This window comes from Pteropus vampyrus, unplaced genomic scaffold (genome assembly GCF_000151845.1).
Source record: "Pteropus vampyrus isolate Shadow unplaced genomic scaffold, Pvam_2.0 Scaffold151, whole genome shotgun sequence".
In the NCBI taxonomy this organism is placed as follows: Eukaryota; Metazoa; Chordata; class Mammalia; order Chiroptera; family Pteropodidae; genus Pteropus; species Pteropus vampyrus.
In genome coordinates this window covers 3,251,194-3,275,722 of record NW_011888932.1, presented here as the reverse complement: position 1 = coordinate 3,275,722, position 24,529 = coordinate 3,251,194, and the positions used below count along the sequence as shown (strand labels likewise).

Here is a 24,529-nt window from a genome sequence, read left to right as displayed (position 1 = left end):
CTAATTAATTTTTTTGAGCCTTCCTTGTGGCTTATGAACATGAATTGCTAGTCATTTTGTGTGCATTACATTAGAGCCAGCCCCAGGTTACTGCCCTCACTGAGCTTGCAGTTTAGTGGAGGATAGACATAAAATTAAAAAACAGTGTAATTCATGCCATAGGTGTATTCAAAAGTTAAATGATTCCAGTAGAAGTAGCAGCAGTATTAGTAATATTAACTATTAGTGGTTCCAGAATGAACCACATTTTCAATTACGACTTGTGTGCAAAGAGAAAAATAAATTTGAGCCATGTCTAAAATTATTCTGAGTTTTGAGACTATGGTCTGACCATAATTAATTAATTAGAATGCATAATTGATTATTTTCCATAGTTTCACCTCTCGTAAACTCTGATGCATGCACTTGACTTTCAGGGAGGGAAGGAGCAGAAATACCACATATTTCTGCTTGTTTATCTTCATAGCACTCTCTTTTACCACCGGAACTTTTAGCACATGGAATGACCACAGTCTCATTTTTCTTACAGTATCTAAATATAAAAGAGGACTGCAATGCCATGGCTTTCTGTGCTAAAATGCGGAGCTCCAAGAAGACCGAGGTGAATCTGGAAGCCCCTGAGCCAGGGGTGGAAGTGCTCTTCTATCTGTCGGATAGGGAGCCCCTCCGGCTGGGCAGTGGAGAGTACACTGCAGAGGAGCTATGCATCCGGGCGGCACAGGAATGCTGTGAGTACTGGCAGCAGCGCCCAGGGCCCAGGGCCCAGGGCCCATGGCAGGTTTTGGTGGCACACCATCCCAGAAGCACATCTGGGTAACTCTGCCCCTGGTAGCTCTCCTGAGTGGAAGGAGGTGTGGGCTCTGGGAGTCAGGGGTTCTGCCCTGTCTCTGCTACTTACTTGCATTTAACCTTAGGCCAATGGTTTGAGAGTTTCACTTTATCGCAAAGTGGCTTATTCTTGCTCTGTCATTAATGAATGTGGGATACTAAGGAATGATGCTTGCCTTCTGTGGAGGCTCAGTTTTTATTTCCCACCACCCCCATCTGTGAAATTGGAATAAAATCAGCACTAAATGAGCAAAACACCTAGCACAAAATTACATGCTCATTAAGTGGCATGTAATTTTAATAATTGCTCAAAATTTCTTTTGAAAGGTGCAGTCCATTCTTCTGTTTCTATGACCTGCTTCCTCCCCTCAGCTTCCACCCACCCATGTGATGCTGAGTTGAAGTGAGAAACTGAGTGTTTGCGGGTTGGTCAGATTGTCAAATTGTGAAAAGGACAGTGAGGTTGTGCACAGCACAATCCATTTTTTTAAAGTAAAGCTTGTTTTATTAAAGTTGCTGATTGCCTTTGAAAGGTGTAAACCAAACTGACTTAACAAAAAGAAGCCTCTTGAAATCTGAGGTCATTGGTAGTTTTTGCCTACCTACATTTAAATGACAGTTAAATCATAGAAACTTATAGATCTAATCCACTTAGATCCTAGTGATGGTTGTACAACTCTATAAATATACTAAGATTCATTGAATTGTACCCTTGAAATGAGTAGATTTTATGGTATATGTATTACTTCTCAATAAAGCTGTTTTTTGTGTTTTTTTTTTTTTTTTAAATCAACTCATTTTATGATGATGAAGTAACTGGCTGTGATTTCAGACAGTCAGACATGTTTTATTTATATCATCTTTAGTCCTTAGAACAGCTCTGTGGGGATAGTATGGTTATTTCAAGAATCATCCACCTTGTTTATAATACAGCTTATCTAGAAAACCCATTTTCTTTTCGATATATATCTTTCTGACTAAAATGCTTTAAATATCAGAGTTCCAATAAAAGAGAGATAAGTGCTATAAGGAAGAGTATAGTAGACCTTTACTAACTAAACAACACTAGATAAAGTTGGCTGAGCTATAGATTATTAGGGGGAAATGCATTAATGTTCTAAAGTTATTGTAACTACATAGCAAAGTATATCACCTTTAAAAATATTTGTAATTAGCAAAACAAGTAGATGTAAATTGCTGCTTCTAAAGTATTTTCAAAAGGCGTTGTTCTTTTCTCTCTTCTCTTGAGATTTTGTTTATATTGTTTGTTGTCTTAGCCAAGCTTCTTGCTGTAAAGCATAGCAGGTATAAATCTCAGTTTGTTAGCAAGGATCATTTGTGCAGAATCGTTGGGCTGCAGTTAATGAGAGATCAGGGAACTGCTGCTAAAGGAGATGAGAGCAGAGAGTCTGTGAGTCTGAAGACAGCCACAGCCACTGGGTCTCCTCTCTTTCTGGGCTCAGAGTCAGTCGCTTTGGGGCCTCAGTTTTCAAGCCCAGTTTGTAGAGCGTAAATGATCTCTTTTGTAACCAATCCAGGAGAAAGTTGCAAAATTTTTTTAATTTTAAAAATATGTGAATATGGAGTGCCATATATTTTTGTAGCTCTCATTATTATTATTTTATAGTAAGTGAGGTTTGGGGGCAGTATTATTTTCTTCCCTGTTTTCTTACTATTATATGGCAAATTTTTGTATTTTTAGCTCTCATTACTTCACCTCCTTGGTAGCTCTATCTTGGTTTGAATCCCAGCTCTGCATCTTATTAGCTGAGTAACCTTAGATCAGACTGTCTTGGGAGGCCATTTCTTCATCTATAAAATGGCAAAAATAATACTTACCTCACTAGGTGTTAGAATTTAATGATAAAAAAATTAAGAGTATGTTAGATGCCTGATGCCTGACACTTAGCCCACAGTAAATGTTAGTATTGTTGTTATTATTCCACACTTTTATATAAAAAGATATGTTTGATCTTTCTGTGTATAAGTACTAATATTGTTAGAATCAGATCTGTGATGGAGTTACAAACAGATCCATGATTATAAATCAGTTATGCTTCAGATGTGTATGTCAGTGCACATTCAGATATGGATACGCATAAAGAAAGGCTAGGTTTCCAGGATAGTCCACAAAGGCCGATTTATTATTGAAAAACTGTAATATGGCAGAAACATAGTCCTGATAATACTGGAACCAAAAGCCACTTGCCATTGTTCCCAAGAAATAATGCTGTTTTGAAGTTTAGCTCGATCTTTATGATAGAAGGAGGAGTTAACTTCTAAAGGGGTAATTCCCAGATATCTTTAAAGGCAGGCATTGAGGCATTCAGCAGAGGCATCGAGACGCCAAGGCATTTGTAACTTCTTAACTCAGTGTGTTCATTGGAGAGAGTTCCTGTCAATGTCACTCTCACTCTGAATGCCTAAGTTGGGAAACAAGTACCAGTTACTTCATATTCTCATATGTTTTTCAGTTAAGTTCACTGTATCTCAGTTTGAGGCCTAGCCGCACATGAAAATGTCAGTCAGTATGGATTATTTGCAGTCATTTTCCTCCTTTTTTCACCTGTTTTTAGATTGCATATCTGTATAATTTTAATCATGGGCTCAGAAGTGAGTGAAATGGTGCTTTCCTGACTTCATAATCTCCCTTATCTTTTTGATCATTCTCGAATCGAAGGAGGCAGTTGGTGGGGTGGGGAAGCCCAATTTGGACCACCTTTGTTAAGCATATATTTTCTCGTTAGTTGGCTACTAATAAAAAATATTTATGCTAACTCTACAGAGTACTCAAGAAGTGTATTTATTATTAATGGTAATAGATTTTAATCACTGACACTTTGGTTATTTATTCTAACACAATTTGGTTATTTATTCTAACACGATTTTATGTACTATTGCCAGGAACTTCTTTGCATGTTTAATGTATAATTGCAGTATGTTAGAATTGTTTAAACGGTTTCTGTAGGAGACAGATTGGGGACTTCTCAAACTCCAAAATGTTTCTGACTGTGGTTAACAAGGTAAATATCAGGTGGGATCCAGCAACTTCAGATGACCTTTTTTTTTTTTTAAAGCGCGATTTGGTAAGACTCTGTCATAGACACTGTAGTGAGAAATATTATGAGACATTCATTTTAAAATGTTTTTAATCTGGTTTGCCAGGAGCTGTAGTGTATATTCCTAGGGAGCCATAGTTCTTAATTTTTATGATTCAAACTGTCTGATTGAACATGATTGGAAGTCATATTTGCCCTAAGAGGATACGAACGTGACCTAGATTTTTTTTGGATGAGAGAATTTCTTGCCTTTGCATATGTCATACATTGGAAACAGATGGCCAAATGTATCTGTCTTCACCTTTCTGGTGTATTCTTTACTTTTCCCCAGGTATCTCTCCTCTGTGTCACAACCTTTTTGCCTTGTATGATGAGAACACCAAGCTCTGGTATGCCCCAAATCGCACCATCACTGTCGACGATAAGACATCGCTTCGGCTCCACTATCGGATGAGGTATGGGTGCCTGCCTGCCTGGCCTTCTAATGCAGGAGGGATTAGCCTGGAGCCCTGAATCACTTACCAAGAAGGATTGTAGTCATTTTTGTAATTTATAAGTTTTGTATTTGCTCAGTATGAGAAAGAACTTCTTCAGTATTTGAAATACAGTTCAAGATGAATTTGATCACTGGCCTCTGCCAAATTATAGAAGAGAACTCATTATGATGCAGAGGGTATTTCGAATTGAATTAGCATACTATAGCAGAGTTTTTCAAATGGTGAGGTGAGTCATGGTTATGAATTTAATTTAGTGACTTGTGACCAGAATTTTTTTAAAAAAGACAGAGGCAAGAATAGGTAATATCAGCATATATACATATCCTAAGAATATTGTCTTTGAAAAGTTTTGTTTGAGATAATATATGTACTAGGTTATCATATAATAAAATATATTTCTTACTAAAAGGTGCAGCTAAAGAGATTGAGAAACACTGCCTGAAGTGATATCCTAGAAATCCTAGGTCGGTCTTGCTCTCAGGGGGTGGATGTTTTGAAGGATTTTGTTTAGTGGGGCTGTGATTTTCCTTCTGATGGGTATTTGCCTTTTCTCCCATATTGTAGACTTGGTTAAATGTCACACAGTCTCCCAAGGTGGCATAGACAGTCAGTACTTCATTGCCGTTGTAGTCTCTTGAGTTTATAAGCGTATTTGCTTTGTACCTGAATTGAACGTAGTTCAGCACAAGTTAGCGTGTGTTTAACAAAGGAGCTTATAAATAGGATGAATACTTTTTGAAAAGGATCTTAACTTACATGGATGTGATTAAATCAGTAGGTTAGTTCAGGTGCTGATGCAATGCAGGGACATGCTGGAAAAGCCCTTGGGAGATCTTGGAGGCTCTCCACATATCTTAGCTGCCATTTCCTTTGGGAGTCAGTAGAGTTGTTAGCGTTCTAGAATGGTCTGAATGTTTTTCTCAGCAGATGATGAACCAGATCTACTTTTTGGATAATCACATAGGGCTGACTTTTTCTCTTCTTTTTGTAGTCACCCAAGGTCTCACCTTAGGAGAGGTGTGTGCCATGTGTGAGATTTCACGCCCCAGATTTAGGGAAGCATTCACTCCGCCCAGCTGAGCCTTCCGACTATATTTGGATTTGTTTTTCAAAGTGTCATCTTGCTTTCTGTGGCCTGGTGGTTGGCTGTGTGATCCAGCCTTCAAACGTGTATTTGCAGCTCCCCGTCTAGGAAGGGGACATGTCACTGAATTCTGGTTCTTTCCCCTTAGGTTCTTCCACTTGGCTAGGAATCTCCACTTTGGTTAGAATGGTAAAATTTGGGACTGGGAAGAAACCTGAGCTTCCCTAATTCAGCTCTTCCAATATTTTAGACACTGATGTCTAAAAAGAGAAGTGAGTTTTCCAAAGTCACACAACTAGTGAATTGTCTTGTTAGCACAGCGCCCTTTTTGAGACATGTCGGTGGTGTGAATGCCTTGCTATTAAAAATGTCTGCCTGCTCCCCATTCTGTTAGGGGCCAGGAAGTGCATTGCTGCTTCATTTTTGGCACCTTGACTTTGTACCTGACATTGCTGCTTCAACAGGATATTGCTTTGTTACCACAGGCTCTTTGAACTTGGAAGAAAAGATCTCACCCTAAGCTAAAAACATTTGCATTACAACAAACTACAAAAAATCTGAAACCTCGTTATCTCACCACTAAAGAAGGTGTAATATCAAAATAAATGTTGGTGGCTATTTCAGTGGAATCCCAGCTCTATTTTGGGAAATACTCTTGTACTTTAAGTTTTCTGTTTTTAGATAATGATTTCGATAGTTATTGTTTTATAATATATGTTAATATAAAACAAGCATATTCTTTATTCCTTTTTAATAAAAATATTTTTTCATCCAAATGAATTTCATATCCATTAGTAAAGTTCTATAGAAACCTAAAGAGAATTTGTTGTATATAATACCTGTACCTAAACTTAGAATTATGCAGTTATCTCTAATATAATTTTCTCAGAAATGTGCAGGGAAGACATATATCTGATTGATGTCTGTCTAATCTGTCTATCTCTTTCTCTCCTTTCTGCATTATTCATCCACATCATTCTGAAAAGGAATTTAGGCGGCTATCAAACTACATTTATTTATGTCATTCTTTATTTTTTTTCCATTAGCATGTTAATATTAGGAATTAGCGTTTGCCTCAAGTTTGATGAACATCTTCATAATTAATTTTAAAAAGGAGTGTAGAATCTTTTCAATGTAGCTTCCAGTTTTGTCTTATTGAGACAAAATTAGGAAGATTTTAATTTTGGCCATCACCCCTTTAAAGTTTTTTTGTTTTGTTCTTTTTGTTTTATCATCTTATTAGATGGAAAGGTGTCAACTTTTGACTATAGGCAATTTCTAGTGATCCAGCCTTGTTTTAGGCTCCCTTCCACCTTTAGTGAAGTGGAAAAACTCCACGTTATCTTTGATTTCCTCAGCCTAGTCCTTTTTTGAACATCTTGCCAAAGCCAAAGCCAGTCCCAGAGGGCTCACATAGCAGCCTTGAAGAATGTCCTTGTTCAGAATGAAGATTGCATTCTGCCCAGAGGGAATATGTTGGGCCCTTGGCTCTGCCAGGTCCAAGGACTCTTTATCTTATAGAGACTCAGCGGGATGTAGAAGAAGGGGACCATGGCTTGGACTCATTCAGGGAAAATCTGTCTTCAGGGCTTCTCTTTCAGACAGCCTCCTCCTTCCTTTCCCCCATTAACCCAGGTAACCTACCATATTGTACATAATTCTCATTTTCTTATCACCATCTTCCTTTACTGTCAGACAGAATTTACCTGTCCTGTCTTCATCCTGTTTGGACCCTTTCACCTATCGCCTTCCAGGCAGACACCAAGAACTTCTAGTAGATCTCTAGTTATTGTATGAATGATGCGAATGCTCCATTTTGGGTTTTCCTTGGCTGTCAGAGGAGTTGGCCATGTCCTTGTCCCTTTATTTTTTCTGTCCCAATGTCAGATTTCCCTGTATCTGCTCAGTTGGTGGAGCTGGTTCACCTTTTACTTTCTGCCTGCTCTGGAGAGCTGATCCCAGTTAAGTCCTCTGGGCTTGTGTTCCCTTCTGCCCTTGGAGAGCAGACTCCCCAGCCTGGGGACAGGATGAATGCCAGCCTTTTTATCAGCCTCAGGCTTCTACTGTTACCAGTGCCCGATGCCCTGCCATGTTAGTGGGTGAAATGACAGTTCTGTAGCTGAGGTTTATGCTGCATGTATGCTCCATGACAGGTGTGTCTGAGTTTAATTGCAGCTGTTTTTTGGGAGGAAATTTTATTTGTTGTTTCTCCATGCTGTGATTGTTTTTCATCAGCCCATGAACATGTCAAGGGAGAGAGACCCAGGCACCAGCTGAGTCTAGAGATGGCCTGGATCAGCTTGGCTCAGTCACTTTCACACATTTCGGAGCTTACTGTGTTTCTCTTGCAAATGCAGAGGAGAGTGGCAGTTAAGAGAACAGGCTCGTAGTCTTAGTTCACCTTTTGGGACCTCAGATTTCCTCATCTGTAAAATAGAAACAATGAAATCTACCTTGTATAGTTGCTGCAAGGGTTAAATAACATATATAAAGTGCTTATTATGCATTCATAACACTGCAAGCTAATGCTTATAGTAATAATGTTCATGTATTTCTTCTATTTTAAAACTTTATTGTAAGATAAACCATCAATTTAATAACAGCAGTCTAGGAAATAGGAAACTGTCATATTAATTGTACATCTTGGCTGTATGATGAAACTAGATTTCAGAAATGTTAAAATGCAAATAAAATAGGTCTTGGATTCAAGGCAGGATGGCATTATTAAAGGTAAAGGGAGTTGGTGGGCTACTTCTAGTCAACAGTGTTTTCCTATTTAGGAAGGTGTAGTGAAAAGTCAGAGGATCTATCTTTGCGATCATAAGGAAGTCACTTTATCTCTCTGAGTCAAAGACCACGCTTTTCACAGAATACTTGTAGGAATGAAAAGAAAAGGACATTATGAACAATCAAGTACTAAGCAGGCAAATTATTTGTCTGCTTGCTTCTCAGCGAAAGTTAGCCTCTGGCATCGATAACGCTGAGTAGAACCAGCACAACTTTCCCACACATTTCTAGGTCTTCTTTCCCGCAGTTGACATTTTCCTGCCTTCCAGGTTCTATTTTACCAACTGGCATGGGACCAATGATAATGAGCAGTCAGTATGGCGACATTCTCCGAAGAAGCAGAAAAATGGCTATGAGAAAAAAAAAGTTCCAGATGCAACGCCTCTCCTTGATGCCAGCTCCCTGGAGTATCTGTTTGCTCAGGTAAGAAGTTTGGGCCCAGGAGAACCTGGAGTTCACGGAATGGGTGTGGCACTGTAGGGTTCAGATTCCTTGGTGCAGGTGAACTTGATGGTAGCCAGGACATTTTATGGCCTGTCCCGTAGGCCGTTCTTGCCACCCCTGGGCTTACCCCATGTGAAGAGGGAGAAGGCAGCAATTCAGTGTCCCAGGAGGCTGGTCATCCCACTTTTGGGCTTTCCAGGCTTCACTTCTTCCCTCTCTCTTTGTTTTCCCCCTCATCTTCTACTTCTACCCTTTACTTCTCATCTGCAGTGCCCTCTGTGGAGAGAGCAGAGGAAAGCTGTGAGAGAGGGAAGGTATAGTGCAGTGGGTCTAACAAAGGCACTTCTCGGCAGTCACAGTGCCATTTGGGGAGGAAGGAGGTGGCCACTTTCTATCACACAGTGGTAGAAAGACTAGACACTAGAAAAAGCCAGAAGAAAACTTAGAGTCACCTAAATGACATTCCCCTGAGAGAACATATATATATCATATATTATATATATCTGTTAGGTGGAGTTGCTGATGTTTGCATCCACCTCATAGGGCAGTTGTGAAGATTAAATGAAAAGTAAAGAAAAGAAACTTAGCACAGTGTCTCGCGCTGAGGTTAGGATTTAATAAGGGGGAGCTAGCATTGATATTATCTTCACCACTCTGTACAAGACAGGTGGTGGGTATTGTTTTTAGTTTTCTTTTTCATTTTTGAAGCCGTTATTGGCTCTTGGAATGCTGTGCACCTCCACCATTGAGGGGTATGTTTTGGTGATACATTTCACTACTGGAAACTCGAACAGCAGATTTTGAAAAAACTTACATGTGGTAATGATGCACTGTGAAATGTGGATTCATTCTTTTTTTTCTAAATCTACATCAGAATGGGGCGTGGTTCTCTGTGAGTTTTATACCCAGTTCCTAGAGTAGGATATATCAGTTCATGTTTGTGGAATTAGCAAATGATCAAACCTCAGACAGCTGTTGCCATCTCTTTCCCTGATGTAGTCCAAGCCTGGTACCCGCTACTTGTCACCATTATATGGTAATCCCCACGAAGGGGCTTCATGCGTTCATACTGTTCACCAGGACCGAGCATATGCTCAATAAATATTTGTTAAATGAATGAATTAACCTGGGGAGAACATCTCCTGAGTCCCTTCATACCAACCGTTGAGAAACAGCTTTGGTGCCAGAGGAATTGTCGATCTCGTTTCATTGCTATGCTGCTTTTTTGGATAGCACCTTCCTATGTGGAGAAACTTCCTCTCAAGATCATGGAGGGTAGACTGTTGAAACTTAAGTGGTGGTTCATTTCTTCTCACCTCTGCTTTAAAGGGACAGTATGACTTGGTCAAATGCCTGGCTCCAATCCGAGACCCCAAGACTGAGCAGGATGGGCATGACATAGAGAACGAGTGTCTGGGGATGGCTGTCCTGGCCATCTCCCATTATGCCATGATAAAGAAGATGCAGTTGCCAGAACTCCCCAAGGACATCAGGTAAACCTTTCTTCTGGCTAAAGAATTGACTGTGGGGGTGGTGTTATTGTTATATGTTTTTGTACCTCTCAGTTTAACCACTACCAGCTTTTGGCTGACCCTTCTTCTCTGCAGAGCTCAAATGTTTTTTTAGATTATCTATAAAAGGTAGTGCAGTTATGATCGTGTCATGATTTCGAATGTTGGCTGATGACCTCAGACATTTGTACTAAGGTGAAAAATTTGGGGCTGGAGATGCCAATCAAATTACTGACCCTCATGCCCTGCCCTTTCCTCTTTGCCCATGGAAGGCATTGCCATTTATCACTGCATTTTTTCCTTTTTTGCTGGACCCATCTTAAAATCCTTCTCCACATAGTTCTACAGGCAGCCACTACCATCCCAGCCTGAACCATAGTTCACTAGAGAGCTGTTAATTCTGATGTGAAGGATGATCAACTGTTACCTTAAGGAAATTATGTCAACTTAAAAATAATCATTTATGATCAAGTCTTGTGAAGAAATAGTCAATATGCATAATTTCCACTCATCTATGAAATAATTTTTTTCCAGTGAGATATTGTGATTGTCGTAAATGAAGATAGTCTCACTTTGAAGAAATTATTTATAGCTGTAATAGTTGTGATAGGCAACATGCCTCTTCTTATAAGGTTACTTCTTATATATTCTTGTCCTTGGGCAGACCTCTTCTGCCCTTGATCAGAGTCTGGAGCGCATCATGAGTTTCTCCTCAGTAATGCAGGGACAGATGGGATGCATGCTGTATTGCTACTTTCTCTTTTTTGTGTGTGTGGCTTTTGCTCTGGGTACCTCCTCTTTATATTTTCAAGAGGCTAAAGCGAAAAATGACAACCCTCCCCTGATCTTCCCCCTCATTAATCTAAAAAAAATTATGACATTTTTGGGGGATAAATTCAAATTTCCCAATTTCCACTGTTTTGAAACCACCCATTCATCAGCAGGGATTACCCTGTGCCAGGTTCTGTCTCGGGCCTGGGAATGGCAGGCACACCAGTCTCCCCATTTGTTCTTTCTTTCATGGATATTCTTACTCTCCTTAAGCTGGGTCCTGTTCTAGCAGTGTATCAGTTCGTTGAGATTCTGTTAGTCATAGATACTCTCCTGTTAGCACCTGGATGAGTAATAAACTTTCAGTTTACTTGTTGACCTATTTAATATATCTGGGCCATTTTCACATGGCAAACAGTAAGTCTTTTGTATTTAATTAGCTTTTATGTGTTTTCTCCGTTTATAATAAAAACAATACGTGATCTTTATAGAAAAATTATAAAACAGATATGTAAGAAGAACATACAAAACATCCATAATCACCCATGACACTTTTCAGGCCACCGTCTAAGTGACACTGAATTTTAATAACAGTGTGCTTACGTGAGGGCTGATGTGCACAGGAACAGTGACACTAGCCAGCAAAAACATAAGTCAGTTTTGCTGCCTGCCTTTGTGACCCAGATAATTCGAGGATACCTGTAGGAATTTCCTTTTCAGTAAAAGTGTGTGGGATATGCACTTTTCTATTTTCCTGTAGTCCCTGTTGACCTCCCTCTCCTTAGGATTGTCATCCTTGGTGCTTACTCCATCTACGACCGTCTGGGAGCAGATCCTCCTTTCTTGTTTGGCAACATGTGGAAGGAAGATTTATAGATTTAGATTTGTTTCTAAACTATTGTCAGCTAACCTGTACATGGAAAAGAGATCTGTTTTTCTATTTTCTCTTAGCTACAAGCGATATATTCCAGAAACATTGAATAAGTCCATCAGACAGAGGAACCTTCTCACCAGGATGAGGATAAATAATGTCTTCAAGGATTTCCTAAAGGAATTTAACAACAAGACCATTTGTGACAGCAGTGTGTCCACACATGACCTGAAGGTGAAATACCTGGCTACCTTGGAAACTTTGACAAAACATTATGGTGCTGAAATATTTGAGACTTCCATGTTACTGATTTCATCAGAAAATGAGCTGAATTGGTTTCATCCAAATGACAGTGGAAATGTTCTCTACTATGAAGTGATGGTGACTGGAAATCTTGGAATCCAGTGGAGGCAGAAACCAAATGTAAGTGGCATTGGTGACTGATCAAAACAACATCCTGTGTCACACGGTGTGTTCTGTTTATCCTGTTGGAATCATCTGTTTGTGTGCCCATCACCCTTGTCAGCTGAGTTTATTTAGGCTAGAGACCATGTATCATTCATCTTTTATTGTGTCCATATAGCAGTAGATCTGAATAATATTTACTAAGTTCTGCAGGGAAGTAGAAAAAATATAATAATATATATGATATATAATAACAGCAGACATTTACTGAGTGCTTACTATATGCCAAGTTCTTTTCTAAGCATTTACATATATTAACTCATTTATTCCTCAAGATAAAAAACCTTTTAGGGGAATACTACCATTATCCCTATAATATAGATGAACACAAAGAGGCTCGAGAAGTTAAGAAACTTGTCCAAGGTCTTAACTAATAAACAGTTGTGCCAAGAATTGAACTTAGTCTGCGGCCATGCCACCCTGAAAGTGCCCGATCTCATCCGATCTTGGAAGCTAAGCAGGGTCGGGCCTGGTTAATATTTGGATGAGAGGCCACCTAGGAAGACCAGGTGCTGTAGACGTTAAAAAAAAAAAAAAAAAATTGAACTTAGTCCTCTGGCTCCATGAAATGGGATAATTGATTTTTTAATTTGAAGCTTCCTTGAAGGGTTCGTTGAATGAAGCAATAGAGCAGAGTGGTTTTAAATCATGGGTTTTAAACCTAAATTGACCTGGTTCAAATCCTAACTGCATTATTTGTAGTTACATGGCCTTAGGAAGGTTGCTTCACCTCTATCAGCCACATATTATGGAGATACTATAAAACAGGTATTGTATCTACCTCATAGGGTTCTTGAGAAAACTAAACGTCATTTAGCACAGAGCTTGGCATATAGTAAATGTTCAGTAGATTATTTTAACTGCTATCATCATCATTATTACTGTAAATAATATTAAAGGTGAGATTCATTTTTTCCTATTTTATTTTTTTGCTGAAATAACAATGTCTGACTTATTGAGTGCTTTCTATGTAGTAGAGACCGTGTTAATAAGAACTTACCTAATCTTCAAAGAACGTTGTGAAGATGTAAGATCTCTGCTTAATTGATGGGGAAATGGAGGCTCAAAGAGATGAACAACTAGTTAAGTAACTGAAAGAGGCAGGATCTCAACCCAGATCTCTAGTTTCTAAGACTCATGCTACACAAAATGTTTAAACTTATGCAGACATGTATGATTCCCTAGATTATTCAAGTCTGGGATTTGTACCTTCTCTTGACAATTCTGGCTTGAATGTTATTATAAAGTCAAGACAACCAGTGATGGATTCTAAAAGGAGAAATCCCGTGTTCTGTTCAGTTATGTTTGAGAAGAACGTGTTCTCTGCCTCTGTTGAAACACATCAGTCCAGAAGTGAGGGGACCTGATTGTAGATGCATGTCTAGTGGGCAGTTATTTCCCTTTCTAAGTTGACTTGTACATTATAGATTATGTAAAGAGTTTAGTCAGTGTGTTAATAAAGGTCTCCTCTGGGCATAAAATCCCCACATTGTGATGGGACCCAGAACATCGTGATCCTAAGCCCATGTGCCAGCTCTCCCGATTGCTCTGTAAACCCAAGCATGCTGGTTTTCTCATCCTTGGATGTAGGCTCTGCACTGGCTTTCCAGAAGCACTGACCTTTTTACCATTAGAAAGTGAGAAAGCCAGCTTAACTGTCATTTTTATGCGTGTTATCAGGTTGTTCCTGTCGAAAAGGAAAAAAATAAACTGAAACGGAAAAAACTGGAAAATAAACAGAAGAAAGATGAGGAGAAAAACAAAATCCGGGAAGAGTGGAGCAATTTTTCTTACTTCCCTGAAATCACTCATATTGTAATAAAGGAATCTGTGGTCAGCATTAATAAGCAAGACAACAAAAAAATGGTAAGTTTGCTCCAGAAGCTATTCAGTTTGGATCTGGTGATGAGAGGAAGATTTTGCTGAGAACGGTTATACAGCACATGGTTTTCAGAGTTCCTGTCCTAGAGAGAAAATCTGATGGTTATCTTATTTAATCCAAAAAGTCCCTATTGCTAACACTGACATTATCATTGTCAGGCTTTTAAGTTACACGGGTATACTTCTGTGCCTCTCTTTGGTCTTGTAAATATGAATCTGTTTCAGCATTTGTTCCTTTCCCAAAGATATTTCAGCATAATATTTAATTCACAAAAATTTTGTGAATTTGAAGGAAAAGCAGATTAGCGAATATCAGCATTTCCCCCTCCCCCCACCTCCGGCCTCCTTCACAGTCTCTCTGCTGAGTTTGGTAGGTCATCTAAGGTAAAGTTGATGGGAAGCCCCACTTTGCACTTTAAGGACTGTCAGGCTGGTGGCTGTGGCCACAGTGGCAGTCCTCACCGTGGTGTCAGTCACACCCAAGTGACTCTTGGACAGAGGAAGGAGTGTTCAATCTCACTTCCTTTCTTTTAGTATCACTTGAGGATATAATCTAGATAGGCAGGCCAGTTTGGCAGGGGAAGTGTGAACCCTGCCAAAATATACATGTTTGTGTTAGGGAAGTCACCGCTGACAACACGTGGAGAGCATGGGCTGGGAGGCAGGTGCTCTCGCAAAGTGAAGGTAGTCAACGCTAGGGAAATGCCACGTTTTGTCTAAAACTTGGCAAATAGTGTGTCAAAAGAATAACACTCAGTGGCTGGGAAAGAATCTGGTGACATGGTAGTAGGACAGTCAGTCATCCTTTTACACTTAGAGTAACTGTCTTTTTGGTATACTTTTTGGAAAGCAGTTTGGCTACATGTGTTGAAACTCTTGAAAATATGTGTATATTTCTCCATTTAGGAATCTAGGGATCTGTCTTCTGGAAACAATGAGATGCAAGCAGTGGTCTGTGAATGAGAATGTTTATCCCAACAGTATTTACAGTATCAAAATACTGAAAATAACCTAAATATGTAACAATGGGAGAATGGGAAAATAAATTATAATTCACCTGAGTAGTAGAATATTACATAAATGAATCGCTGAATTTTTTTAATAATCTGGAAAAATGCTTTGTAAATGGAAGAGTAGATATAAAGCTATTTATCGAATGGGACCAATTTTGTTTAAAAAATATTGAGAGGGTATGCATATACGTACACATACTCTTAGAAAAATAATAAAATATTAAGTTATTTATAATGGGATTATGAATGATTTTAATTTTCTTATTCCTCACCTCTCCCCTCTTTTTTAAAAACAATAAACATACATTAATTTCATCAAGAAACTATAATAAAAAATAAAGTGAAGAGAGAAGTAGAAGAGCCCAGATAGTTGTTAGTGGGAAGATGGAAAATGGAGGGCGGGAGAAAATCAAAACAAGTGCTATTTTATAGATATTAGACTCTATTACATTGTTGTGTCTACATTATCTTATTTAGTCCTTATAAGAACCTTAGATGTAGGAATTTGGGCTCCATTTCCAGTGGGTAATCTGAGACTTACAGAGAGGTGTAGAAATTTGTACAGGGCACAGAGTGAGAAAGCGGCAGCTCTGCCTGTACTGCTTTGGTTTCCAAGGCATTCTCTCCCAGAGCCAGTGGTGAGGGCGAGTGGGGGTTAACACGTCTGTGATCTAGCTCTTCAACATGGCCAAACCCTGAAGATGCATAGCAGAGGAAGAGAGGCAGCAGCCAGCTGGTACAGTTTTTGTGAGCCTGCCCCTGTCCTGTCCTGGCCGACAGAGCTTCAAGTCTGGCACCCAGTTGGTGCACCTGTCATCTGAGTCAGAGCTCACTTTGACCACATGGGCCGATGACTCTGTGCCAAGCTGCAGTGCTGTGTAGGGAGCAGGTGGAAGTGAGGAAGAAATACTTGTTCTCTCCATTACTTTATTTTCTTTTATAAACACTAGCTCTTACTATATGCCAGGCACTTCCTATTCTAAACACTTTACAACTATCAACTCTTTTCATATTGACCTTGTGAGGTGGGTATATTATTATCCCCTTCTTACAGAGGAAGAAACTGAGGCACAAAAAGATTAACTTACACATGGTCACAGCTATTAGGCTAAATAATTCGAAAGTGCCAGTTTCTTGGCAGTTGGCTGTTTTGACCTATGAAAATGATTACGTCTGCTTAAGTATAATAGTAAGTGGAAACACTGATATCTGAACCCAGATAAGCTGGCTCCAGAGCCTGTGGGTTAACACGGCGCGATGCTCTCTCTTCTTTATCTTACTCCTTTGTCCCTTCATAGCCAAGGGGTTTCCAAGCCCTTTGATCAGGCAGTACTTTGGCTCTTGGTCTTTCAGGAAAGCATGATGCTAATATGTTATCATATCATATCTTGATTTATCTCATCTCTCTGAATTTTTTTGACGTTCCCCATTTCTGTTCTTACATCCGCTTTCAGGGAACTTAAGTGCTTATGTGGTCTCACTCATATATGACTAGATGAAGGGCTGCCCAAGCTAGACCATCTTGAATTTGCTTTTTGGGGATCTGCAGGGAGATGCCAGGTCATACCTGAAAGGAAGCACATTTAGTACAAAGTCTCATTCCTGAATCACCATCCCTATGGTGGCCTTGCCCTTCTTGGCCTCCTTGGCTCACAACCCTAGAGCACCCTTCCCTTGGCCTCACAGCTAACTGTGACTAGGTCCCCTTTCCTCCATCCTGTCTTGTAGCTTTTATCTGCCCCCTTTCCCCTTCACTGGTCTGTTTTTCTCTGCTACCAGCCTCTCTTTTTCCCAGTGCTATGTAAAGAGTCTTATTCTTAGTAGTGTTTTGCTCTTCTCTGAAGACTCAGGTGCTTTTTCATGTTTTTATGGGTCAAAGCTCTAAATCATGGCTTTGCATACATACCTTCCTTCCCTAGGAGATGGCTCGCAAATGGTAATCTCTGCTCAGGGCTATATGATCAAGACAGACAGACAAATACAAAAACCTACCTGTCTTCACCTCCAAGTGTTTTTATGAAAACATTCCTTTCACGGAAATTCTCTCCCCCTTCTCCACTTTCGCCTTTGCCTCTCACACTTTGAGTAAGACTCTGCCTCCTCCAAACCCTCAGGGGTCCCTGGACTTAACCTAACAACCTCATCATTGTATCTGGGACCATCCCTGGATTAAAATATAGAAGTTGCACCTTGTAGACCAGTCCTGCATGAGATGAAGCGTCTGTGCTCTGCTTCCTTTCCTAGAACAGGTATAATGCTGACTGCGTTTGTCATTGCTTAGCGCCAGGACCAGGGTACCACTTGCACGCTCTTCTCCTCCCTTCTCCTCTTTTACACCTCTGCCACCTTGGTTCTGGCTTGCTTTTCCATCTAGACCCAGGTGACAGCTTCTTCACAGGTCTGCCTGCCACAGGTCTCAGTTCTCCCCTTCCTCACACACAAACACACTGTACTCATTTGATAGTTTAGAGATAATAGCTGAGAAAGCGATAAACAGTGAACATTGTATATAAATGCAGTTATTAACAAAATGAGTTTCCCTTTGGGGTCCTGCATTCTCCATTGTGTTTTAAACATCTTCTCACCGTGTATCTCCCTGTAGTCGCTGCTCAAGATGGTAGACACATCATGTAACCATGGGCATTTCTTTTGTCTCACCAGGAACTGAAGCTCTCTTCGCACGAGGAGGCCTTGTCTTTTGTGTCCCTGGTAGATGGCTACTTTCGGCTCACAGCAGACGCCCATCATTACCTTTGCACCGATGTGGCTCCCCCACTGATCGTCCACAACATACAGAATGGCTGTCATGGTCCAATCTGGTTGGTTCTAGAACCTTTTCAGTTCCATTTTAGTGATGGGGAGTGTGGCCACCTCAGACACAGGTGTCATCAGTTGTTTAGGTCGGGGGCAGTTGAGCACGTTGTTTGGTACTGATTGATTTGGTGCCCTCTTTTCCATCCCCGCTGTCTGTTGTCTGGCTTTTTCTGTCCAAGTTCTTACCTTGGTCCTTGCAGCAGCCCCTCACATCTTGTCTCTTACTTGGTTCTCATGGTTTAAACCACCCCCGCCACCTCTCCACAGCTGACCAAGGAGTGCTACACTTCTTAACCCCCTGCTGTGCCAAAGTGACCCAAGAAAGATAAGACTCCACATCTGACAGAGTAGTAAATAATGGAATCCTGAGTTAGCTTGTCCTGAAGTGTCAGATAAATGGTGGGGACAGTGAGGGTGACCAGGCTTAGAGCTGGAAAGGGCCTTGCTGGATATCTTGTCTCTCTTGAGTCTCAGAACTAGTAACCTGTGCTCAGATACCTCTGGTGATGGGGTACTTAACACTACACAAGGCAGCCAATAGATTTCAGCTCTAAAAACTACAGAGATATATACCTCTGATATGGCATTGAACTTGCCTCTTTGTAATTTCTGCCTGTGTATTTGAATTCTGCCACTTGAAGCAACAGAGATTAGTTTACTTCTTTTTACATATGACAGACTGCCTTTCAGGCAAAAGAAAATGGCTGCAGTGTTTCTTCTGAGTCTCTATTTCCAGACCGTAATATATCTGGGGAAGCATCTCTTTACCTGCCTTCCACATGATACAGATCCCACCTTCTTCCCTATCCCACTTACCTTGTGGACAGGTAGTTTGTTAGTGGGGTGAGGTGAACCCAGGCCTAGAGAGGCTCACAGACCCATGGGCAGAGAGACAAAGAATTGCAGAGCGAGGGGTTGAGCATTACAGAAGAGCATGTCCTTTAACTATCCTAACCATGGTTAGACCTCAGGGCCTTGGCACTTGCTTTTTCCTTGTCCTGGAATGTCTTCTTCCTCTAGAATCTACTCAGCTGCCACTTCCTTCAGGTGTTACTCAAATATCACCTCATCCGTGAAGTCTTCCCTGACCACCTTCTGTAAAGTAGCAATATCTCTTCCCTCTCCACACCCTGCACTTCCTGGCTTTTTTGCTCTGCTTTATTTTTCTTCAGTGGCATTTATTACCTCCTGACATACTATGTTTATTTCTGTGTCCATTTGTTTTTTGGCTGCCTACCCTCACTGCACAGAACATGAACTCCATCAAGGCAGGGACATTGTCTACTTTGTTCACTGCTTTTCTTCAGCACCCATAGCAGGGCCTGGCACATTATAGGTGCTTAATATATGTTGAATGAATGAAAGTCTCATGTTCTGTGAGGGGCTGAAACTCATTGCCTAAGACACCTTTGCAGAGTAGGTAGCATTCGAATCAGATTAAACTTTGAAGAATCAGTGATGGTTTACCAGGTCTTAAAGAAGAGAAAGGTCATCTTAATGTGAGGGATCAACATGCACAAAGGCATGAAAGTGTTGCAGACCACTTTCTAACTGCCTTTCTAACACATGTTGACCGTGCCAGCCCCCTTTCGTCAGTACTTAGCGCCATTCGCTAAGTGTGGTAACTTCATGTGTGTGTTTATTTAGCAACTGTTCACAGCCCTCTGAGCGCTAGGACTGATCAGTCCTGGGGCTACAAAGGCGCGTAAGACATGCATGTTCCCGCTAACATCGTTCCGATCTTCACTGATTTCTTTATTCAGTGTTCATTATTCAATTCACTCATTTATTGAGCGGCTACTGTGAGTCCAGGTGTGCTCTGGTTACTGGGGATACAGCAATGAAGAGACTGACCCCAAAGTTACGCCTTCCTGAGGCTCGTGTTCTTGTTTTGCTGCCTGGGGACAGTGGGGAGGGGACCCCTACCACTGCATCACAGGCAGCACCACCTCACCAGCCTTGGGGATGCTCTTCTGGCAGGAGCTGGAGACAGAATGTATGGGCACATTGGGGATGAGCAGGGCTCAGTTCCTTGGGAAGCAGGCTGAATCCTCTTCTAGACCTTGGAGACTCTGATGATCTGTTTCGAGCCTCCTCGGCATCTCTGCTTGCTTCATATATCGTATCTGAGAGGACTTTAGGACCCAGGACAGATAAGGCGATAGGGCCGTAAGACTTGAGGCATCTCAGGGAAGTGGATATCCCCTGGGTTCAGAGTGCTCCTGTTTGGCGTGAGCTCTTTTCCCCTTTGCCCCTCTCTCCCTCTAGCACAGAATATGCCATCAATAAATTGCGGCAAGAAGGAAGCGAGGAGGGGATGTACGTGCTGCGGTGGAGCTGCACTGACTTCGACAACATCCTCATGACCGTCACCTGCTTTGAAAAGGCTGAGGTCAGTCAAGCCATATGGCCCAGGGTGTCATTGCAACCTGGCCCAGGAGCTGGTGCAGATGGGACTACTCTTGGGGGGTGGGGGTAGAAAAGCCTGGGTCTCTCAGAAAATTCCTGGCAGTTCTGACGTGGACAACCTCCTCTCCAAAAGGAGACTGCTCTGAGCAGCCAGACCCGTAACCTTTCCTCGTCATGGTCCCTTCTTTCTTCTTTCAAGAGACCCATGGCAGGAGTCCACTGTGGCTCTGGAAGGTAGAATGTGACCAGGAAACCAGTTCATACCAAACCCTCAGAAAGTTTAGAATAATTATTTAGAGGTTTTTTTTGTTTTTTTGCTTCGTTTTGTTTTGTTTTGTTTTGACACTCAGTGCCAAGATCTGCACAGACCTAGAGCTGTGTGTGTTTGTGGCATTTGCTGGTACAAACCACTTCCAAGAGAGCCAACTCGGCATCTGGCCTAACGCAGTTTTTCCCAGATAGTAGCTTCAGACATTTTAACATACAAATTGCCATCCCATGTTTTGACAAGTGGAGATATTTATTAGCGACTCAAGTGTAGCTGGAAGTGAGAATGATGTGAAAGAAAGCCTGAAGGCTAAGATAGAAGCCAGAATTGACATTACCCCACCAAACCACAAATGCCTTTGTTATTCATGTAATTTTTTTTTTTAAATACAAGAAATGGAATATTTTAAAACACAATTTTACAAAATTAGTCCAAATATACTAGTGTTGAATGGGTTTAATGTGAACTGAGAGAACTGGGGCAGGGAGGGGCCTGTGAAGTGGAAGTCAGCACATGCGCCTATTGAAGACCTCAGACACTGAAGGGAAAAGTACCAGAGAATGCCTGGGAACCGGACTCAGTCAAGAGTGGGAAGAGGAAATGGCAGAAGGTGCCCAGTGCTGCCAAGTGTCCTGGGCAGTGTCTCTGGAGGCCACAGCCTGCCTGCTGGTGTTCCTGTGCAGCTCAGCCCCATGGCTGATGCGGGTGCAGTGGCTCAGAACTTGTCAGGCTTGTCGCCTTGGCAGGATGCTTGTCTTCTGTGTTCATTAGGCTTTGGAGGAAGACAGCCCACACTCCTTCTGAGGCATAATTGACCTGGGCTGTACCAAGAATGTCAGTGATTCAGTGACATGATTTACCTGGTGTCACCTTACCTAGGGAAGACAGGGATCATAGGTGTGATTGCTCTTACTGTTTATTTCAAATGATTCCCGTTGTACAGATGAAGAGCTGAGGCATCGAGATTTCAAATAACTTGTCCTAATTTATACCATAAGTAGATCTTTCTGGCTCTCATTCTTAACCACTGATAGAGTTTCTTTGTACCAGAAATACCCATGAAGGAAAACTTGTGCTTGTACTTCCTCTCTGTGCACCATGGTACCCGGAAACTGGACCAAACAGCTGACTGCTAGCTCCCAGGCTTGTTCTCAGATAAATGTGTGGCCTAGAAGGACTCAGTTTGAGGAAGTTTCTGGATAAATTTTGCTATAGATTTCTTGCATAATAATATTTGTTAACCTTTATCAAGTGTTTACTAGGTTTTTTACATGTACCATGTCATATAATCTTAGCAACAGTCCTACGAGGTGGGTATTTCTGTGAATTTCATCCTACAGGTCCAAGACAAAGTGATGCTGTCATGGAAATCACTGTTCTGTTATGCTGTCTCTCTGGTGTCCACTCCCTTTTATCAGTACCTTCTCTTGGAACCCCCTTTTGTTATTTATTTATTATTTTGCTTATTCGTTTATGATAAACTTTATTTTTAAGTAATTTTAGATTTATAGAAATGTTACAGAGATAGCACAGAATTTCTGTATATGCTTCACTCAGTTTCCTCTATTGTTACCATGGTACATTTTTGCCTTACCCCTTTTAAAGCAAATCATTTCTGGTCAATTTTCTGAATGTCAGGTGCTGGGTGGCCAGAAACAGTTCAAGAACTTTCAGATCGAGGTGCAGAAGGGTCGCTACAGTCTGCACGGTTCAGACCGCAGCTTCCCCAGCCTGGGAGACCTCATGAGCCACCTCAAGAAGCAGATCCTTCGCACAGACAACATCAGCTTTGTGTTGAAGCGCTGCTGCCAGCCCAAGCCCCGAGGTTGGTCTTCCTGTGCCAGAGCTAGGCCGTGTCCCCTCAGTGATGCCCTGTGCCCTTCTGATGTTCCGATACTCAGGTCAACCAAAAGATGCTGGTAGCTTTGAAGAGAGTGGCCTCTCCTCACAGTTTCTAGGTGTCTTTCTTTGACTTGTTACACGTCTGTCCCCAACGCAAATCCCATTCCTCAAGTGTCAGCATTTTTTATAGAAAAACATACACCTTTTTCAGCACCCCTATTAGGCTGCAGAAAGAGGCTCGTTTAGGATTCGTAAGCAGAAACTTTTTCTTTAAGATAAAATGTCTTGAGAGTTCTGTCAATGGTTTATCTATCTGAGAAATGTTCCTGGGACATCTTCTGTGGACCAAGAACTATGTTAGATGCAAAGAATCAGAAATGCCTAGCACGCGGTCCCTGCTCTCCAAGGGTTTCCTATCTAATACAGAAAACGTTGCAGGGAAATGAAGCCACTGTTGGATGTCATGGATGTTTTAATCAATACGTACATGTACGAGACCTGGGCTTGCAAAGAGGCAATGGATGGTCAAAATCCCTGAGTCACAGGGAAGGCTCTATGGAGGAGGCGGATATTGAGCCAGGTGTTGGACAGTGAGTGGGAGCTTGCCAGTTAGGTGAGGGCACGTCCAGCAGAGCATGTGCAGGGGCAAAGAGGTAGGCAAACGCAGGGGCTGCGGGAGGATTCTGGAGGGCTGATGTGTTTGGCAAAGTTAGAAAGAAGGGGCAGGTGAGACTGGGAAGGGAGAGATTTGGGATCATGGGCAGCTTTGAATGCCATGCCAAGGAGCTGGGACTGTATCCTATAGGCAGTGGGGAGCTATGAGAGGGTCAGAGAGTAATAAGATGGATAGGAGGGCACGAGGAACTTAGCTGCCTTTTTTTAAAGCTTCATGAATATGTCACTGATGTCCTGCAGATGGATTCATCACTTTTTAGAATGTGAGAGCTGGAAGGACACTTAGAGCCGGAAGGACACTTAGGAGTGGCCCGGTCAAGTGCCCCATTTTACACACGAGAAAACTGAGCTAGAGAAGTGAAGTAGGTCTTATTGAAGGTCAAGGTCAAATTGAGGTTTGAATGCCAGGTTTACCCCAAATGCCAGATCCCTTGAGCATTGTGGTTTTTTTTGACATTCTCCCACTGCAGAGTGCTGCCCTGTACGTGTCAGATCCTGCCTTAGTGTAGGGGTCAGGCCTCAAGGAAAGGGCTACACAGTTGTTCCTGAGGCCCTAGTAAGTGCAGTTGAAGATACTCGGAGGGCTCTATCTGAGACATTTCTTGTTCTTTTAAGGGAATGCTTATTTATGTCAGGGGTGGGCGGAGGAAGGACACCAGGACAAAAAGGGCCTGGGTTCTTGATGTTTGAATCGCATTTTGGTCTCTCAGCAAGGGACTGTCACCGAATTTGGTGAAAGAGGAAGGACTTGTGTTCTTGTTGATCAGATAGGGTTTCCTGCCAGCCTTGCAGAGTAACTGCAGCCTTTGTTTTTGTGATAGAAGATGTTCCACAGAGGTAAAAACACATCTGCCACTTGGTCGTGAGTCCTCAGAGTGAGTTAAAACCTTAAAGCCCAGTGACCCTGTTTACTCACATAATCTCTCCTTCCAGCTATTAGAAGCAGTTTTTATTTTCCTGGAAATTGGTGGTCTCTAGGTGAGGCTGAGGACATGGAGAATAGCAGCCACAGGAAGAGGGAGGTGGTGGCAGGTGGGAGACTGGGATGTGATTCTTTGCAGGCATCAGCCGGGGAGGTCTCTGGTGTAGATGCCACATCTACTAACCCAGACCTGGGAGCTAGTAGCTGTGGAGGGAGAAGCACAGGAATGGAATTGAACCCTCTCTCCTGGCTTTCTTTTGAGGCTCCATGAACCCTGCATTGAATATGTTTAGTATTTGTTTCTCCCACTTGACTGTGAACTTGTAAGACAGGATCTGGGTCTCAGCACTCTGTGACTCATGGGAAGCACAACACCCAGCACAGAATC

General features: G+C 41.6%; 1 protein-coding gene and 1 pseudogene across 10 annotated transcripts in view; both read left to right on the top strand.

Annotated features, from left to right (window-relative positions):
* The window catches only part of JAK1 (Janus kinase 1), a 124,453-nt gene that overhangs the window by 78,552 nt on the left and 21,372 nt on the right, over positions 1 to 24,529 (top strand). For all 10 annotated transcript variants that reach the window (XM_023536196.1, XM_023536195.1, XM_023536194.1 and 7 more), the window contains 9 exons: positions 530 to 728; positions 4,219 to 4,342; positions 8,525 to 8,678; positions 10,029 to 10,192; positions 11,933 to 12,275; positions 13,998 to 14,183; positions 17,873 to 18,030; positions 20,294 to 20,417; positions 22,341 to 22,527. In XM_023536196.1, the coding sequence (XP_023391964.1) occupies positions 560 to 728; positions 4,219 to 4,342; positions 8,525 to 8,678; positions 10,029 to 10,192; positions 11,933 to 12,275; positions 13,998 to 14,183; positions 17,873 to 18,030; positions 20,294 to 20,417; positions 22,341 to 22,527 (1,609 nt within the window). In that variant the 5' untranslated portion in view covers positions 530 to 559. The remainder of the gene's footprint in view (positions 1 to 529; positions 729 to 4,218; positions 4,343 to 8,524; positions 8,679 to 10,028; positions 10,193 to 11,932; positions 12,276 to 13,997; positions 14,184 to 17,872; positions 18,031 to 20,293; positions 20,418 to 22,340; positions 22,528 to 24,529) is intronic.
* LOC111745293 lies at positions 12,720 to 12,838 on the top strand (annotated as a pseudogene).